Source organism: Erythrolamprus reginae, chromosome 1 (genome assembly GCF_031021105.1).
Source record: "Erythrolamprus reginae isolate rEryReg1 chromosome 1, rEryReg1.hap1, whole genome shotgun sequence".
NCBI lineage: Eukaryota > Metazoa > Chordata > Lepidosauria > Squamata > Dipsadidae > Erythrolamprus > Erythrolamprus reginae.
The window spans coordinates 28,237,655-28,258,450 of record NC_091950.1 but is presented as its reverse complement, the minus strand read 5'-3'; the positions used below and the strand labels follow the sequence as shown (position 1 = coordinate 28,258,450).

The following is a 20,796-nucleotide window of genomic DNA, read 5'->3' as shown; positions in this document are numbered from 1 at the left end:
TTCCTACCGCCTGACTGCAGTGTTCACCCATTTTGAGACTGTCAGAAATCACTACCCCTTAATGAGCATTGCAGCATCCCCGTGGTCACACAATCAAAATTCAGATGCTTGGCAACTGACTCCTATGTGTGACGGTTACTGTGTCCCAGGATCAGGTGATCGACTTTTGCTACCTTCTGATCACCAAAGTCAATGGGGAATCCAGATTCACTTAACAAACCACAGTGTTTCTCAATTAATAACCACAAGTGATTCAATGATCAGCTGTGGCAGGAAAGAGCATAAGGCGGGGCAAAAGTTGCTCTGGGACCGCCTTCTATCGCACGAATCCCAGCAGCCAATAAGGTCCCACAGAGTTGGCCTTCTCCGGGTCCCGTCGACTAAACAATGTCGTCTGGCAGGCCCCAGGGGAAGAGCCTTCTCTGTGGTGGCGCCGGCCCTCTGGAATCAACTCCCCCCAGAGATCAGAACGGCCCCCACCCTCCTTGTCTTTCGTAAATTGCTTAAGACCCACCTATATCGCCAAGCGTGGGGGAATTGAGACACCTCCCCCAGGCTTACAGAATTTTATGTATGGTATGCTTGTTTTGTATGGTTTTTTAAAATGACGGGTTTTTAGATGCTTTCTTTTAATTATTAGATTTGTTACACTGTATATTGTTTTTCTTATTGTTGTGAGCCGCCCCGAGTCTACCGAGAGGGGCGGCATACAAATCTAATACATTATTATTAATTATTGTTATTAATAACTGTGTGTCTTAGCAACAAAAATTGTTGAGCTTGGTCATAAGTCATGATGGTGTGAGTGCATCTTCTTTGGGAGCGACTTTAGACTGAATACCTGGGCTCCTTTACATTGATAAATTGGCTTTTATTAGTCTCGTCTCTTATAAAACAAAAGTGCTTGGCAGCAGAGTTGGCGCTCTTTCTGAGAATAAATAAAATACTGATTAATGATTTGGCGACCCAGAGGTAGAGCAGTGGGCCATCTTGAGATGCAAGAATACTGTAATTGTTGGATGTATTGACTGATAGCCAAGAAAAAAAAGAATCTTTCGGAAGTGCCCATAAGACAAACCAATGCCATGTGGTAGTGCATTTGGTGACCCATGCCCGCTTGGTTAAGCAAACAAATCATGATGTGGTGCCTCATCCACAAAGTCTGGTGCCGCCCCAAAAATTGCCTCACACAGTGTTTTTCTTCAGCGTGCCCTGTCAGAAACTAAATATAATCTATCTGCCTGTAGTACTGGCAAGGAAATTTGGATCTTTTTAACCCATTTTCAATGCAAAGTGGAGATTTTTCTGACTGAATTTTGGATGTTTCTAGAGAGCCTGGAGACTGGTGGCATTGTTTTCCTTTTTTGCACGTCCTTCAGCATGGATTGGAACCAATTTAAGAACGAAAAATTACTTTTCATGGCATTTTTTCTCTTGTTGGGTATTTGTGTGTGGTATATATATATACATGTATATGTAGATTGTTCTGAGTTCGGGTTTTGCCCCGTGTAATATTTTGAATGTCTATGCGACGTTTTGGTGAAATCACATTCATCATCATCAGGCTGAAGTTGTAAGCTTCGTGCTGCTGTAAATATAGTTTGTTTTTATATATGTATATATACTTGGAAATGGCCCTGGGTTGGGCCGAGAGCCAAATAAGGAGCTGTGATGTTCCTTCAATACACCAGGGTGATTCGACACAAAAATATGTAACCCTTCCCTGGTGCAGAGCTGAAGGGATTGGATACTGTAGCCTAGAGGATAATTCTCTGCCTTACAAGACAAAGGGTGCAGGTTCAAGTCCCAGTGAGTATGGCTAGCTGATGAGGCCAAAATAAGGCCGAAATAGATCTATCCTAGGCTCTCTTAATTTTCAATTTCAGCAAAAAAACACGTGACATATATATGTATGTACGTATATGTGTATATATGTGTGTGTGTGTGTGTATATATATATATATATATATATATATATCACATGTTTTTTGCTGAATTTGAAAATTAAAATTAATATATATATATACACTCTACTTAAGAACTTTTCTAGATAAGAACCGAGTGCTCAAGATTTTTTTGCCTCTTCTTAAGAACCATTTTCTACTTTAGAACCTGAGCCTGGAAAAATTTCCCAGGAAATTTGAGAGTGGCACGAAGGCCCAGCCAGTTTCCTGCCATTCCCCCTTTAATCCCGGCCTTCTCGGGCTTTTCTGGGTTGCCAGAGAAGCCTTTTGGTGGCACTTGAGGAGGCTTTGGTAGTCCAGAGCAAATGAAGCATTTTCCTTTCTCTGGGCACTTGGAGAGGGAATAAACCTCTGCCAGCGCCCATAGAAAAGAAACGCTCCCTCCTCTTCCCACCCAAATTCGGAGCTTTTCCTTCTTTCTTAATGGGTTTGAACGCATTATTTACTTTTACATTGATTACTATGGGAAAAATTGCTTCTACTTACAAACTTTTCTAGTTAAGGACCTGGTCATGGAACAAATTAAATTCTTAAGTAGAGGTACCACTGTGCATGTGTATGTATGTATGTATGTATGTATGTATGTATGTATGTATGTATCTTTCACTATCTCTTGTGATTTCTAACAGGTAGAAGATGCCCTCTCTTACCTGGATCAAGTGAAGATCCGTTTTGGTAGTGATCCTGCCACCTATAATGGTTTCTTGGAAATCATGAAGGAGTTTAAGAGCCAGAGGTAACGTGACTCCATCCTGTGCTTCCCTCCTTTGATTGGTTTGACTAAGCATGGAATCCTCACTCTGAGCCTTGTGGGAGATTTCAGGAAAGAAAGGGAGAGCAAGCCCCTCCTCCTATGATGCTCATTCTCCTTTGCCTGATTTAAGCACCCTCTTGTTCTTCATGTCTTGTTTTGTGTCCAGCATCGACACTCCAGGCGTCATCAGACGTGTCTCCCAGCTGTTCCACGAACACCCTGACCTCATCATTGGCTTCAACGCTTTCTTGCCCCTGGGTTACCGAATAGAGATTCCAAAGAACGGGAAGCTGAACATTCAGTCTCCTCTCACTGGCCAGGTACGAAGAGCTTTATTAGGTTTTATAATACCTAACCTGGTATCTGCAGCTGCACAATCCAAGGCGGCTGGATCGTCTTGCACTTCGCTTTTCACAGCCTTTAAAAAAAAAAAAAATCCTCGGATCATTGTGGCATTGCTACTTTGATTCCGCCTCTCCCTGGGACCACAAGAGCACCCACAAACAGTGATGAAGCCCTTCTTCTTCCCAACAAAGCTGCTTCGTTGCATAGGTCCCGGAGACTTTGCAGGAAGGCGCAATAGTAATCCAGCTTTCCTCGAAAAGAATACAAGTAGCACAAGAGCGTCAATAAAAGCTGGCATTACCTGTTACCTAAAAAGCCCTACATCAGGTCTCCAGCCTCGTATCCCAAAGACTGGTCAGCAATGTTCCCTCTAACTTTTTTTCGGTGTGGGCAGAAAAGTATAGTGTCTGAGCGGCAGTCCCTTTGGGACTGGGCGGCATAGAAGTATGTATAAATAAATAAATAAATAAATAAATACATACATACATACATACATACATACATACATACATACAAAAAAAATTCCCTTCTTTTTTATTAAAAGAAATTAATAATAAAACAAAACCAAAATCTATTACTATTATTACTATCTTCTCTTTTTCCATCCCTGTCTCCTCCCCCCTTGTGTGTGTGTGTGTGTGTGTGAACTCTTGAACCATTTCCAATAACAGGTGAGCTATTGGAAATGGTTCAAAAGTTCACAGACACACACACACAAACAAACGGCTGGTTCTTTTTTTCTCTGTCATTATTTGGGTGCTTTTTACCATATGCTTTAAATCAAGAGTCATTTCTCTCTCTTTCTCTCTCCCCCTCTTTCTCTCTCTCTCTTTTTTTCACTTTCTCTTTCCCTCTCTTTCTATCTCTCTCTTTCTCTCTATTGCTTTCTTTCTCTCTCACTCTTTTTATCTCTCTTTCTTTCTTTCTCTTCTCTCTTGCTATCTCTCTCTCCCCCCCTTTCTCTCTCTCCTTCTCACTTTCTCTCTCTGTCACTCTCTCTCTCTCTCTCTGTGTCAGCAAGGGGGCTGCGAGAGCGCTTTCTCCGAGTGCTCCGGGAACACCTGTCCTGCCTCTACTGCAGCCCCCTTGCTGAAAGTCCAGGACGAAAGTGCTCCCAGCGAGGGGGCTCCGAGAGGGGCGGGGCGGGCATTCCTGAAGCGCACGGAGAAAACCCTCTCTCGCAGCCCCTTGGCTGGGAGCACGGAAGAGAAGGAAAAGAAGCCGCAGCCACCGGCGCTGGAGAAGTCGCGCCCCAAGGCAGGAGGTGGCGGAGGAGGAGAGGGGGCGGATCGGGTGGGTGGGGGGCAGCGCTGAGAGGCCAGGGGTGCGAGGGGGCCGGAGGCACTGTGGGGAGGCAGCGGCAGCCGCGGCTCCCTTTCCTTTAACTGCCGGGGCCTCCCCGCCCCCACAACCCCCCCGCGGGCTGGCAGGGGGATGGGGAGCGCGCACCCTTGGAAAAGGGTGCGGGGGGGTATTTGGGGGCACGCACGGGCGCACGCGTGCAGCTTACGGGGAACGCTGCCGGTCAGAGCTCACAGAGTCGGCCTTCTCCAGGTCCCATCAGCGAAGCAATGCTGTCTGTCTGGCCCTAGGGGAGAAGGACCTTCTCTGTGGCAGCTCCGACCTTCTGGGACCAACTCCCCCGGAGATTCGTACTGCCCCCCCCCCCCCTCTCCTGGCCTTCCGGAAGGCTTTAAAAACTCACCTTTGCTGGCATGGCTAGCTGACATATTTGTCTTTGAAGTTGAATAGATATGCATATTTCCAAGATCACTAAAACCATTTGGAATAAACTTAAATATCTTAAAATGTGACTCACACACTACAAAATGGTGATAATCTTCACCAGGAAAAGTTATACAAGCGTTGATTCTGATATTCTTTCCCTTTGAACCTCATGTTTCTTGTAAGAGTGACATGTCTGTTTTCCCTTTTCTCTCTCTTTTCTCTTTCCTTTTTTGTTCTTCTTTTCCTTTTTTGCTATATTTTTGTGTACTTTCTAATGTACATATTCAGTAAAGATTATTATTTTATTTTTTTAAATACCCCTCACCTTTACCAGCAGGCTTGGGGCTGTTGAGTTTTAACATCTGCCCCAGCTGTCAGTATGACTGTGGTGTGAATGAATATGATTATATGGTTTTATTACTGGGTTTTTAGATCAGATTGTAATTGGGCGTTGGAATTATTTTTGTATTTCCTCTATATGTTGTGAGCCACCCTGAATCTTCGGAGAAGGGCGGCATATAGGCCAAATAAACAGAGAGAGAGAGAGAGAGAGAGAGAGAGAGAGAGAGATATGGATAGATAGATAGATCGTACTGCATTGCTCTTTCTTTTGAGAGGTGAGGTCACTATTAGTGGCATTATGCTAAAGCAGGAGTGTCAAAATCAAGGCCCGGGGTGCTTAGATCTGGCCCATTGGGCCACCTGGGAAACAGTGAAGGACCAGCTGGCGGTGCCTCTGCAAGTGAAAACAACTTCATTTTCGCTGGCAGAGGACTGCAGCAGTCCGTCGTGGTCAAAAACAAAACATTGAGCTGGCCATGCCTATCCCTGGCCAGACACCCCCCTCCAGCCCCTCAGCGAAATCGCACCATCGCAAAAACACGGAAGTCCTCGAAACCCCACCTCTGGACTTCCGTGTTTTTGCGATGGTGCGATTTCGCTGAAGCTCCCCTCGCTGGGAAACCCCACGTCCGGAATTCCGTTGCCAGCGGAGCGCCCGTTTTTGCGATCCTGGGATTCCCCTCCTGGGATTTCCCTACAGCATCGCAAAAACGCAGAAGTCTGGAGGTGGGGTTTCCCATGGAGGGAAGCCTCAGGGGAATCCCAGTATCGAAAAAACGAGCACTTTGGCTTGAAAAAGGGGTAAATTTTGGGCTTGCACGCATTAATCGCATTAATCACTGTACAATAATACCTTGTCTTACGAACCTAATTGGTTCCGGAAGGAGGTTCATAAGGCAAAAAGTTCGTAACACAAAACAATGTTTCCCATAGGAAACAATGTAAAAGCAATTAATGCGTGCAAGGGGGTGGGAAATCGCAAAATGGCGCTCCGCTGGGCGCCGCCACCCGGCTGTTACCTTTTGAAACAGCCGGGGGGCTTCTCGGCATTCTCCTGAATGCCGAACCTGGAAGTTCGGCAAAAGTTCGGGTTCGGGTTCTGGAGGCCACCGAGAAGCGCCCGGCTGTTTCAGAAGGTTACAGTCGAGCGGCGGCGCCCGGTGGAGCACCGTTTTTACAATTGGCGGCGGCGTTTTCGGCCGATCTGGAGGCTGAAATGGAGGTGGGGAATCCCAATAGGGAATTCCATGGGCGGAGCTTTGACGTCACAAAGACGTCCTTCCTAGTCGGCTGAAACGTGGCTTCCAGGAAGGACGTCTTCGTGACGTCAAAGCTCTGCCTATGGAATTCCCTATTGGGATTCCCCACCTCCGTTTCTGCCTCCAGATCAGCCAAAAACGCTACCGCCGATTGCAAAAACAGCGCTCCACCAGGCAGCACCGCCCGGTTGTAACCTTCTGAAACAGCCGGGCGCTTCTCGGCGGCCTCTGGAACCCGAACCCGAACCTGAACTTTTGCCGAACGTCTGTGTTCGGCGTTCGGGAGAATGCCGAGAAGCCCCCCGGCTGTTTCAAAAGGTGACAGGCGGGCGGTGGCGCTTCTCGGCGGCCTCCTGAACCCAAAAAGTTCGGCAAAAGTTTGGGTTCGGGTTCAGGAGAACGCCGAGAAGCCCCCCGGATGTTTCAAAAGGTGACAGCTGGGCGGCGGCGGCCAGCAGAGCGCCATTTTGCGATCTGCGGTGGGTTTGTAAGTCGAAAAAAGTTCATATGAAGAGGCAAAAAATTTCCGAACCTCGGGTTCGTATCTCAAAATGTTCGTATCACGGGGGGTTCGTATCACGAGGTACCACTGTATTTCTCTTTTTTCTTTTTTTTCTTTTGTATTTCTTTTTTGTGTGCGTGCGTTTTTGCTGTGGTGTTTTCTTCTTCTTTTATTTTGTACTTTGTTTTTAAAGTTTATATACTAATAAAAAATTTTTTTTTAATTTTTTTTTTTAAAGAGAGATCTGAACTACAGCTAGCTGAAGAAGCCCGCAGTGCTGCATTCTAACCAGTGCGCCACCCAATTTATGCGTCAGATACTGAGACAACCACATTTCTGTCTGTGTGTTGAGGGACAACGGGCAGGGGTATTTGTTAGGCCTTGTGTCTACATTTACCGAGGGAATGGTTTCTTAGAATGTGTTCTGATTTAATTGCTTCCTCTGACGGTGACTTGCATTCCCCCAGATATCCCTGGAGCCTGTTCAGAACCCCCTCTCTGGCAGCAGTCTAATGCTGCACTACTGCCAGGAGAACACCCACAACCACGGAGACTGCCCGGAGGATTTCCGCCAGCAGCAGCAGCAGCCATGCAAGGATGATAAGGTTCAGATGCCTCTGGAATCCGATTCGGTGGAGTTCAACAACGCCATAAGTTACGTGAATAAAATCAAGACCCGATTTCTTGATCACCCGGAAATCTATCGTTCCTTCTTGGAGATCCTTCACACATATCAGGTAAAGGTGGATGCCGCACCCCTTCCCCACCCCGATCCAGAAAGCAGTGGTGGTTGTTGGGTGGGGGTCTGCCATGCAGTCTTCCCCCTATTTCTCTGTACTCCAACACAGAATAGCAATAGCATTTAGACTTATACAGTGTTCCCTCGATGTTCGCGGGGGATGCGTTCCGAGACCTCCTGCGAAAGTGGAATTTCCGCGAAGTAGAGATGCGGAAGTAAATACAGTGATCCCCCGAGTTTCGCGATCTCGATCATTGCGAAACGCTATATCGTGATTTTTCCACCCGATGACGTCACTCCCTTCCTTTCTCATCTTTCTTTCTCTCTCTCTTTCTCTATCTTGCTTCTTCCTCTCTCACACTCTCTTCCTCCCTCTCTCATCTCTTTCTTTCCTTCTCTCTCTTTCTCTATCTCTCCCCCTCTTGCTCTCGAGCGGCGGGCGGCACCCAGGGAAGGTTCCTTCGGCCGCCCACCAGCTGATCTGCTCGGCAGCGCGGCAGCAGTGAGGAGCCGAAGAGCAAGAGGGGGAGAGATAGGCAACGGGGAAACCCCATCTTCGTCTCCTCGCTGCTGCCGCGCTGCGGAGCAGATCAGCTGTTGGGCGGCCGAAGGAACCTTCCCTGGGTCTTCCCGCCGCCCAGGCAAAGGGGAAACCCCAAGATCGCTTGCCGCTTGCCCGTTCGCCCGCCCCGCCCGGCTGCTCGCTTGCCGCTCGCTTGCAGCGCGGCAGCAGCGAGGAGACGAAGATGGGGTTTCCCCGTTGCCTATCCCTCCCCCTCTTGCTCTCGAGCGGCGGGCGGCACCCAGGGAAGGTTCCTTCGGCCGCCCACCAGCTGATCTGCTCAGCAGCGCGGCAGCAGCGAGGAGCCGAAGATGGGGTTTCCCCGTTGCCTGGGCAACGGGGAAACTCCATCTTCGGCTCCTCGCTGCAAGCGAGCAGCCGGCCGGCCGGGCGAACGGGCAAGCGGCAAGCGATCTTGGGGTTTCCCCTTTGCCTGGGCGGCGGGAAGACCCAGGGAAGGTTCCTTCGGCCGCCCAACAGCTGATCTGCTCCGCAGCGCGGCAGCAGCGAGGAGCCGAAGATGGGGTTTCCCCGTTGCCTGGGCAACGGGGAAACCCCATCTTCGGCTCCTCGCTGCTGCCGTGCTGCCGAGCAGATCAGCTGGTGGGCGGCCGAAGGAACCTTCCCTGGGTCTTCCCCGCCGCCCACACGCAAACTCCACCATCTGCGCATGTGCGGCCATGGGAAAAGGTGCGCGCATGCGCAGATGGTGTTTTTACTTCCGCACCACTACATCCCGAAATATCGATTATCGCGAGGGGTCTTGGAACGGAACCCTCGCGATAATCGGGGGATCACTGTACACTATTTTTGGCTATGAACAGTATCCCAAGCCTTCCCTTAACACTTTAAACCCCTAAATTACAATTTCCCATTCCCTTAGTAACCATTTAGATTATTACTCACCATGTTTATTTATTAAAGTTTATTTTTAAAAATGTTTTTTAAAGGCAGACGAAAGTTTGGCAATGACATATGATGTCATCGGGCGGGAAAAACCGTGGTATAGGGGGGGAAACCGAGAAGTATTTTTTAATTAATATTTTTGAAAAACCGTGGTATAGACGTTTTGCGAAGTTCGAACCCGTGAAAATCGAGGGAACGCTGTATATCCGTTTATAGTACTTTACAACCCTCTCTAAGCTGTTTACAGAATCAGCCTATAGAGTAGATAGAGTACATTTGTGGGAACCCAGCCACTGTCCTAAGCATATATATGTGCAGAAACATTGATATTGTTTGTTGTTTGGTTGTATTTGTCTCTCCTATATTTTATATATCTTTTCTCCCATCCATATATCCTTCCTCTACTCTTCATTGATGTATTCTATTCTCATATCTCTTCTTCTATCCCTTCCCTGATATTTACTACTACACGTTTTTATTCTCCTTAACTTTCAATTTGTATTGGACAAAATAAATAAATAAATAAAATAAATAAATAAATTTAAAGGGAAGAAACGGTCCTTTATTAAACTGACATTAGGAGTTAGAGATGCGGTAGCCCAGACAAGAGATGCTACCTTAGGGTTTGCTTTAAACAGGCACAACTAACATAACTTTTCACAACAGGGAGACAGTTTGGTGTTGGTTTCTGGGTAGAAACTAGGTGAGATGAGTTCTAGTTCTCCCTTAAGCCTGAAAGTTGCTAGGTGACCTTAAGGCAGTCATTTAAGCCTCTTGCTAGGCCAGTCCACCTGACAGGTTCATCATTGCTGTGGGGGAGGAAATATTATTATTATTATTATTATTATTATTATTATTATTATTATTATTATTATTATTATTTATTGGATTTGTATGCCGCCCCTCTCCGCAGACAATGATTAAAAAACAGCATGTAAAAATCCAATTAATAAAACAACTAAAAACCCTTATACTAAAACCAAACATACACACATACCATGCATAACTTGTACAGTGTTCCCTCGATTTCCGCGGGGGTTGCGTTCCGAGACCGCCCACGAAAGTCGAATTTCCGCGAAGTACAGATGCGGAAGTAAATACACCATTTTTGGCTATGGACAGTATCACAAGCGTTCCCTTAACACTTCAAACCCCTAAATTACCATTTCCCATTCCCTTAACAACCATTTACTCACAATTATTACTGCTACTCACCATTGAATAAGACACTTAGCGATCCTGATATTTATAAACATAATAATTTATTAATAATAATTTTTTTAATGTTATTTATTTGCAAAAATTATTAGTTTGGCGATGATCTATGACATCATTGTGTGGGAAAAACCATGGTATAGGAAAAAACCGCTTGTATGTATGAGTGGTTCTTTAAATTGGGTTTTTTTAGATTGCTTTTAATATTAGATTTGTTTACATTGTCTTTTTATATTGTTGTTAGCCACCCCGAGTCTTTGGAGGGGCGGCATACAAATCTAATAGATAGATAGATAGATAGATAGATAGATAGATAGATAGATAGATAGATAGATAGATAGATAGATAGATAGATAGATAGATAAATAAATATTTTTTTTGAAAAACCTTGGTATAGGCTATTCGCGAAGTTTGAACCTGCGAAAATCGAGGGAACACTGTAATGGCCTAGGGGGAAAGAATATCTTAACTCCCCATGCTTGCCGATAAAGGTGGGTCTTGAGTAATTTGCGAAAGACAAGGAGGGTGGGGGACGTTCTAATCTCTGGGGGGAGTTGATTCCAGAGTGCCGGGGCCACCACAGAGAAGGCTCTTCCCCTGGGAAATGTTGCCTTGAATCATACAAAACAAAAGGGGAATGAAAACCTAATGATTTGAAAGCATGTTCTCCTCTTGCAGAAGGAGCAGCTAAGCACAAAAGGCCGTCCTTTTCGAGGCATGTCAGAAGAGGAAGTCTTCACTGAAGTGGCAAATCTTTTCAGAGGCCAGGAAGATCTTCTCTCCGAGTTTGGACAGTTCCTTCCAGAGGCAAAGAGGTCATTGGTACGTCTTGGCTAAAACTCTGGAGAGGCTGCTGCGAGGAGGCGGCTATCTATCAAATAGAAACATAGAAACATAGAAGTCTGACGGCAGAAAAAGACCTCATGGTCCATCTAGTCTGCCCTTATACTATTTTCTGTATTTTATCTTAGGATGGATATATGTTTATCCCAGGCATGTTTAAATTTAGTTACTGTGGATTTATCTACCACGTCTGCTGGAAGTTTGTTCCAAGAATCTATTACTCTTTCAGTAAAATAATATTTTCTCATGTTGCTTTTGATCTTTCCCCCAACTAACCTCAGATTGTGTCCCCTTGTTCTTGTGTTCACTTTCCTATTAAAAACACTTCCCTCCTGGACCTTATTTAACCCTTTAACATATTTAAATGTTTCAATCATGTCCCCCCTTTTCCGTTCAATTTTGTCAATATCTTTTTGTAGGTGAGGTCTCCAGAACTGAACACAGTATTCCAAATGTGGTCTCACCAGCACTCTCTATAGCGGGATCATAATCTCCCTCTTCCTGCTTGTTATACCTCTAGCTATGCAGCCAAGCATCCTACTTGCTTTCCCTACCGCCTGACTGCACTGTTTACCCATTTTGAGACTGTCAGAAATCACTACCCCTAAATCCTTTTCTTCTGAAGTTTTTGCTAACACAGAACTGCCAATACAATACTCAGATTGAGGATTCCTTTTCCCCAAGTGCATTATTTTACATTTGGAAACATTAAACTGCAGTTTCCATTGCTTTGACCATTTATCTAGAAAAGCTAAATCATTTACCATATTACACGTTGAGGCTGTGAGTGGGTGGGGTGGGAAGAGTGGGAGAGATGCTTTCTCTGTCGGATGGAAGAGTCTGGTTTATTTTCTGTGCCAACAGAAGGACAGCATTCATCTTCATAGCAGCCTTAAGCCTCTGGAGAGTCAAATAGCTCCCAGCTGTCCCACAAAGAAAATGCCTTTTGTTTAAAAGCTAGTCCCCACCTTGGACAAGAATAAAAGCAGTCCCTTCCCTGGGTGGTAGCAAACAATTGAATAGCAGCCTTTCCCCCAATTCTGGCTTCAGGTTTGTTAAACGGAGCCATCTTCTTCTTTCCTAGTGATTTCTGACAGTCTCAAAATGGGTGAACAGTGCAGTCAGGCGGTAGGGAAAGCAAGTAGGATGCTTGGCTGCATAGCTAGAGGTATAACAAGCAGGAAGAGGGAGATTATGATCTCACTATATAGAGCGCTGGTGAGACCACATTTGGAATACTGTGTTCAGTTCTGGAGACCTCACCTACAAAAAGATATTGACAAAATTGAACAGGTCCAAAGACGGTGGAAGGTCTTAAGCATAAAACGTATCAGGAAAGACTTAATGAACTCAATCTGTATAGTCTGGAGGACAGAGGGAAAAGGGGGGACATGATTGAAACCTTTAAATATGTTAAAGAGTTAAATAAGGTCCAGCAGGGAAGTGTTTTTAATAGGAAAGTGAACACAAGAACAAGGGGACACAATCTGAAGTTAGTTGGGGGAAAGATCAAAAGTAACATGAGAAAATATTATTTCACTGAAAGAGTAGTAGATCCTTGGAACAAACTTCCAGCAGATGTGGTAGATAAATCCACAGTAACTGAATTTAAACATGCCTGGGATAAACATATATCCATTGTAAGATAAAATACAGGAAATAGTATAAGGGCAGACTAGATGGACCATGAGGTCTTTTTCTGCGGTCAGTCATCTATGTTTCTATGTTTCCCTGCCCATTCATTTATTATGTTAATTTATGCAGCTCCCCCATCTGGCAAACGCTACTCTGGACAGCAACCAAACTTTAAAAACGTTGCAAATGTTGAATGATCAACGTTAACGAATAAAAGACCAGTAAACAAACAGTAACATCTTTCCCTTTGCATTTTAGTTCACAGGGAACGGGCCGTGTGATGCCAACAGTATCCCCAAAATGGATCATGAGAAACATCTGGAAAACAGTAAGAAACGGTCCAGGTCTCTGTTGCTCCGTCCTGGGCCCAGCCCAGCCAAGGTATCTGAACTGAACGCAGAGCTGGGGAAAAGGGCAAGAGTGACTTTGAAGGCTCTGGAATGTAGTTGACCTATCTAGCTGAAACTGTCGGGCTGATTGGTTCTGCCCTTGAGAATTAAAGGAGGCATGTTTCATTTTTAATAATATCAGAACTCATGACGTATTCCTCATATGTAGCCATGCTGGCCTGTTAGAATAAAACCAGCCAACTGTAGCACTAATAAAGGAGTGTATAGAAACATAGAAACATAGAAGACTGATGGCAGAAAAAGACCTCATGGTCCATCTAGTCTGCCCTTATACTATTTCCTGTGTTTTATCTTAGGATGGATATATGTTTATCCCAGGCATGTTTAAATTCAGTTACTGTGGATTTACCAACCACGTCTGCTGGAAGTTTGTTCCAAGGATCTACTACTCTTTCATTGAAATAATTAAGTATTTACTTACACTGCCACTGGTGATGTTATCTAGTTTGGGTAATGAAACCTCTCCAAGGAAAGAACCAAGTTCATAGAGCGCCAGGGACCTCCTAAACTGTAGCACTGTTTAAAGATGGACAGGTTCTTTGTTGCAAAAACTTTTCTGAGAGATTTAGTTTGAAAGAAGAGGAAGAGGAAAGAGCCTCTACTCGCCCAAATTTTTTTTCACACCGATAAAACTGTCCTACTTTAGGTTTTTTTCCATAAATAGTTAAAATACCTTCTATTACCAGCAATGGAATAGGAATGGAACGGAATGGAATGGAATTCTATAGTGTGATTGGACACACAAGGATTGGCCAAGTGTGATTGGACACACAATGGCGTTTGTTTTTGGTGCATATGCTCTCAGTGTAGATAAACATAGAAACATAGAAGACTGGCGGCAGAAAAAGACCTCATGGTCCATCTAATCTGCCCTTATACTATTTCCTGTATTTTATCTTAGGATGGATATATGTTTATCCCAGGCATGTTTAAATTCAGTTACTGTGGATTTACCAACCACGTCTGCTGGAAGTTTGTTCCAAGGATCTACTACTCTTTCAGTGAAATAATATTTTCTCACGTTGCTTTTGATCTTTCCCCCAACTAACCTCAGATTGTGTCCCCTTGTTCAGATTGGGGGAAAGATAAAAAGCAACGTAAGAAAATACATTCATCAAAAATTGTAAGCTACAACACAACGATTGTTATAGGGTACAAATAAGCAATCAGGAAACAATATTAAATGGCAAGGATACAAGCAACAAGTTGCAGTCATACAGCCATAAGTGGGAGGAAATGGGTAATAGGAACGATAAGAAGACTAATAATAATAATAGTAATGCAGTCTTAGTGAATAGTTTGACAGTGATGAGGGAATTATTTGTTTAGCAGAGTGATGGCGTTCGGGGAAAAACTCTTCTTGTGTCTGGTTGTCTTGGTGTGCAATGTTCTATAGCAGTGTTTCCCAACCTTGGCAACTTGAAGATATCTGGACTTCAACTCCCAGAATTCCCCAGCCAGCATTTGCTGGCTGGGGAATTCTGGGAGTTGAAGTCCAGATATCTTCAAATTGTCAAGGTTGGGAAACACTGCTATAGAGCATCGTTTTGAGGACAGGAGTTGAAACAGTTTATGTCCAGGATGCGAGGGGTCAGTAAATATTTTCACAGCCCTCTTTTTGACTCGTGCAGTATACCGGTCCTCAATGGAAGGCAGGTTGGCAGTTAATAGGTTTTTCTGCAGTTCTGAATGTCCTCTGAAATCTGTTTCTGTCTTGTTGGGTTGCAGAACCGAACCAGACAGTTATAGAGGTGCAGATGACAGGCTCAATGATTCCTCTGAAGAACTGTATCAGCAGCTCCTTGGGCAGTTTGAGCTTCCTGAGTTGGCACAATAGCCTAACATTTCACAAAAAAGAAACAGTTTGATACTGTACAGAAGTGTACTTTTCAGCTGCATTTTTGAGATTTACAGAAAAATAATGTTATAGTAGGAAAGACAATTATGAACTGTAAAACATTTGTCTAAATCAGTGTTTATCAACCTCAGTACTTTTAATGTGTATGGATTTAAATCACCAGCTTGCTGGGTGGGGAAGTCTGAGAGCTGGTCCACACATCTTAACATTGCAGACGTTGTTGACAGACAAATCCATTTTTTACCAATTCTACTTTTATGTAGGTATGACTGGGAGGAGTAGCAGAAGCCTATGAAGGACCATGTTGTCCTTTTACTTTTTAGGAGATGCAAATTTTGATATACCGTATTTTTTTGATTATAAGACACATTGGAGTATAAGACGCACCTTAGTTTTGGGGGAGGAAAATAGAAAAAAGAATCTGCTTACCAGGTATTCCTCTGGCTAGCGTCCTTAGCCAGCACATTATTTTATCCCCTGGTTAGGGCTTTAAAAAAACTTTATTCAGAGAGAGTAACAATGAAAGTGCTTGCAAGCCAGTAAGAGCTGGGAACATCATTAGCACCTGGAAAGAAACATTCGGAGCAAGTGGAGCAATGGAAAAAAACCCTGCAAAGACTTAGGGCTTGGAAAACATTCTTCGCAGAGAGTAACAATGAAAGTGCTTGCAAGCTAGTAAGAGCTGGGAACATCATTAGCACCTGGAAAGAAACATTCGGAGCAAGTGGAGCAATGGAAAAAAACCCTGCAAAGACTTAGGGCTTGGAAAACATTCTTCGCAGAGAGTAACAATGAAAGTGCTTGCAAGCCAGTAAGAGCTGGGAACATCATTAGCACCTGGAAAGAAACATTCGGAGCAAGTGGAGCAATGGAAAAAAACCCTGTAAAGACTTAGGGCTTGGAGAACATTCTTCGCAGAGAGTAACAATGAAAGTGCTTGCAAGCTACTAAGAGCTGGGAACATCATTAGCACCTGGAAAGAAACATTTGGAGCAAGTGGAGCAATGGAAAAAAAAAACCTGCGAAGATTTAGGGCTTGGAAAACATTCTTCGCAGAGAGTAACAATGAAAGAGCTTGCAAGCCGGTAACAGTTGGGAAGATCGTTAGCACCTGGTTAGGGCTGGGGGGGAAAAAGCTACATTCAGAGTATAAGACACACCCAAATTATCAGACTCTTTTAGGGAGGAAAAGGGTGCGTCTTATACTCCCCAAAAATACGGTAAGTCGCTGAGTATTTTGTTTTGGATCGTAATCAGCAATGGGTTGCTCCCGGTTCAACGAAATTGCAGCAGCGGGAGTCTCCGCCCACCTGGGACACTTCTGCGCATGAGCACGCACGCTTGAGAATGGGTAGCGATGGGATTTAGAACCCACTACTGATTGTAAGCCGAACAGGTAAGAGCTGCTTCTAAGCACTAAGCTTCTAAGCTACTTCTACTTCTGAAATGCTCCCAACAGAAAAAGATGAAACTGCGTGGGACCAAGGACCTGTCGGTTGCCACCGTGGGCAAATATGGGACCCTGCAGGAGTTTTCTTTCTTTGACAAGGTCTGTTACCGGTATTTCTGGTTACCCTCACAATGCAAAAATGCCCTGGGTGGTGGGAAAGGCCCATAGAGCTCCTAAGCAAACTGCACTAGAAACATAGAAACATAGAAGACTGATGGCAGAAAAAGACCTCATGGTCCATCTAGTCTGCCCTTATACTATTTCCTGTATTTTATCTTACAATGGATATATGTTTATCCCAGGCATGTTTAAATTCAGTTACTGTGGATTTACCAACCACGTCTGCTGGAAGTTTGTTCCAAGGATCTACTACTCTTTCAGTGAAATAATATTTTCTCACGTTGCTTTTGATCTTTCCCCCAACTAACTTCAGATTGTGTCCCCTTGTTCTTGTGTTCATTTTCCTATTAAAAACACTTCCCTCCTGAACCTTATTTAACCCGTTAACATATTTAAATGTTTCGATCATGTCCTCCCTTCTCCTTCTGTCCTCCAGACTATACAGATTGAGTTCATTAAGTCTTTCCTGATACGTTTTATGCTAACTAACTTTGGTTAAAGCAGTTCCTCAGGTTGTATTGCCAGCTGATTGTTTGTCTTAAGTTAGGCAGCTCAGTTGAGGGTCTGGGTGTCTGTTGGTGCCTGGCAAACAGAAGGTGCCATTTTTCTCTCTGGCTATTTTGGTAGGTACGGCGAGTCCTCAAGAGCCAAGAAGTCTATGAGAATTTCCTCCGCTGCATCGCTCTCTTCAACCAAGAGCTGGTTTCCGGCTCTGAATTGCTTCAGCTGATCACACCCTTTTTGGGGTAAGAGAGACGACGTTTTGAACTTTGGGCCCAGATCTCCTGTAGGCCGAGGGAGGACAACTATGGTAACTTTATGAGGGGTGGACTTCAGCTCCCAGAATTCAACTAGCAGGCTGGCTCAGGAATTCTGGGAGTTGAAGTCCACAGGTTATAAAGTTGCCATAGTTGCCCTGCTTTAGGCTATTGAGCAGAGGTCTTCAAACGTGGTAATTTTTAAGACTTGTGAACTTCAACTCCCAGAATTCTGCAGTCAGCTATACCCCCAAACTTGGCAACTTTAAGACTTGTGAACTTCAATTCCCAGAATTCCTGAGCCAACCTGCTAATTGAATTCTGGGAGCTGGAGAATTCTGAGATTTGAAGTCCACAAGTCTTAAAGTTGCCATGTTTGGGGACCCCTGCTATTGAGAGAATAGCCTCCCAAATAATCTCTTCCTGAAAGGATGCAGGAGTGTTTTTATCAAAATATAATGGGGCAATAGTCTCATACTGAGAATTATTGCAATTAATTCACTGGAATAAGTAGTTATGGGGTCAATGGACCTCATATTTTTTTTAAAAAAATAATAATAATGAGGCAGCATTTATTTCTTCATTTAATTTGATTTGTATGCCGCCCAATCCCAAAGTATATTTTACCATTGGGAGTTGCATAATCACAATTGTTAAGTAACTTCGAGAATGCAATAATCGTTTTACAGATTTTGTAGCCAAAGCCCAGGCTACTCAACAAATTGCACACAGGTTGCCGCAGTTGTCTAGTGGTTGCATGGAGTATTTCATGGCTGCAACTTTTTGTTGTTTTCAATGGTTCTTGAAGGGATGGGCAGACTTAAGACCATGAATCCCTCAGCTCCATATTTCTATTTCTCCTAGAAAACCGCGAGGCTGCCCAGTTTTGGGTTTTTTCCCGTATTTTATTAAGGATGAAATAAAATCATTAAGGATAGACATTTCAACTGCAATCCATTTAAAGAAAAATTGAGGGTGGTGGTGGTGGTGATGATAATGATGTAGATCAGAGATGAAATGCTCCTGGTTTTATAATAATAATAATAATAATAATAATAATAATAATAATAATAATAATAATAATAATAATAATGTCATTGTCAAAACAACGAATTGTCATTGGCAACGAAAGTCGTGTGACACCCATAGACCAGTCCCACCATACATAAAATCAGAATAGATAAATTTAAAAATGGAATAAAAAATAGAATAAAAAATATAATAAAATGTCCCACCCACTACAAATTCCCCACCCTGAACCACTCAACCATCTACATGACAGACCGAGTAATATTGTCCAACAGTTCACTGATGGTGACCCTTTAGTTCGTTGTTAAGTGCGACTATAGCTCTGGGATAAAAACTATTCAGGAAACGTGTGGTCTGAGTTCTAGTTGTTCTGTATCTTCTGCCAGAAGTAACAGTTGAAAAAGATTGTAAGCAGGATGAGAAGAGTCTTTGAGAATGGTATGCACCTTCCTAGAACAGGGAGATGTGAAGATGTCATCCAGGGCGGGTAGCTGGAGCCCAATGATGTTCTGGGTAGTTTTAATAATTCTCTGTAGAGCTTTTTTGCTGCTCCCATACCAAGCTAGAATGCCGTATGTCAAGACACTCTCAATGGTGCTGCAATAGTAGGACGACAGTAGATGCCTATCGGTTGTCGGAGAGCCAGTCACGAAGGGAGCATAACGCTCTGCCCATCTGCCTGGATGCCGCCATTTGGGTTCTTTTACCCTTTGTGTGTGCAGAGAACGCTTTGCGCATGCACAGAGGGTACAAAACCCCAAATGGCAACTTCCGGGCAGGTGGGCGGAGCCTCATGCTGCCTTCGCAACCGGCTCTCTGACAACCCATAGGCATGAGTAAGCCGGAACATTTCACCTCTAATGTAGATGTATATGTACCTACTGGAAAATATATTTGTCTGCTGTTGCCCTGGAACAGTGATGGCAAACCTCATTCCCCCTCAGGAGCCAAAAGTGCACACTATTGCTTTTGCGCGAGTGCCCACACCCAGTGTTCCCTCTAATTTTTTTTTGGGGGGGGGGGGGGGGGAAGTATAGTGTCTGAGCGGCAGTCTCTTCGGGACTGGGTGGCACAGAAATAATAAACAAACAAACAAACAAACAAATAAATAAATAAAAAACCCACCCTGTTTTGCCTCAGAGAATTTCAAAATGAAATACTGTACTGTGTGTCTATAACAGTGAGCTCATAATAGGGCAACTCTATCAATATCAAAATGCCACTTAAATAGTTGAGCTAGTTTCAAACTAGATTTTTATTTTCTTTCTCTCTTCCTTACTCCCATTCTTTTTCTTTCTCTTTTCCTTCCTCTCTTTTTTCTATCTGTTTCTCTCTCTTCCTCTCTTCCTCTCTCTCTCCTTCTCTCTCACTCTTTCCCTCTCGGCTTCTGGGCAGGTTTGGAAAACTCTGAGTTGATGATGATTTTTAAGTGAGCGATTGCTCACTGCTCAGCTTAGAGGGAACTATGCCCACACCCATAATTCATTGCCTGGGGAGGGCGAAAATTACCTCCCCTGCCACTCCGGAGCTCCTCTGTAGGCAGCGGTGGGCTACGAGCCGGAACGCTAAATTGTGCTCGCTGCCGTGGCTTCTAAGATCTTGCGGGACCAGCACGATTTTGCTGCTGCACCTGTGGAGGAAGTAAAATCACGCACGGAGCCACAGGTGTGCCCGTGTTTCGGCGAGGTTTTTTTGCTTCCGCGCATGCTGAAACACGGGCGCAACTGCTGCTCCGCGCGTGATTTTACTTCCTCCACAGGTGCAGCAGCAAAATCGCGCTGGTCCCGCAAGAACCTACAAGCCGTGGAGGTGAGCGCAATTTTTAAAATTACTTTTTATATTAGATTTGTTATATTTGCCTTTTTTACTGCTGTTAGCCACCCCGATTCTGCAGAGAGGGGCGGCATACAAATCAAATCAAATCTAAATAAATAAGTAAATAAGTAAATAAATAAACAAGTAAATAAATAAATAAATAAACGAATGAATGAATGAATGAATGAATGAATGAATGAATGAATGAATAAATGAATGAATAAATTTAGTGTTCTGGCTCATAGCCCACCGCTGTCTGGAGGCCAGAAATAGCCCATTTCTCAACACCTCAACTTCTGGTGGACCTGGTAGACCCATTTTTCACCCTCCCCAGGCTCCAGAGGCTTCTCTAGAGCCTGGGGAGAGCAAATATGCCTTCCCCCATCCCACTGGAGGCCCTCCAGAAACCAAAAACACACATGCACGTTGGAGCTGAGCTAGGGCAGCAGCTCACGTGCCAGCAGATATAGCTTCACATGTCACCCGTGGCATCCGTGCCATAGTTTCGCCATCTCTGCCCTAGAGAAATGACATCCACTCCTTATCTTACCTTGCTTTTTAA

The 20,796-nt window shown here is 44.2% G+C and overlaps 1 protein-coding gene across 1 annotated transcript in view; it reads left to right on the top strand.

The window, feature by feature from the left end:
• Positions 1-20,796, top strand: part of SIN3B (SIN3 transcription regulator family member B) — a 63,129-nt gene that overhangs the window by 4,167 nt on the left and 38,166 nt on the right. The window contains exons 2-8 of the mRNA XM_070748215.1: positions 2,594-2,700; positions 2,885-3,038; positions 7,362-7,631; positions 10,995-11,138; positions 13,053-13,175; positions 16,522-16,611; positions 17,260-17,378. Of these exons, the coding sequence (XP_070604316.1) occupies positions 2,594-2,700; positions 2,885-3,038; positions 7,362-7,631; positions 10,995-11,138; positions 13,053-13,175; positions 16,522-16,611; positions 17,260-17,378 (1,007 nt within the window). The remainder of the gene's footprint in view (positions 1-2,593; positions 2,701-2,884; positions 3,039-7,361; positions 7,632-10,994; positions 11,139-13,052; positions 13,176-16,521; positions 16,612-17,259; positions 17,379-20,796) is intronic.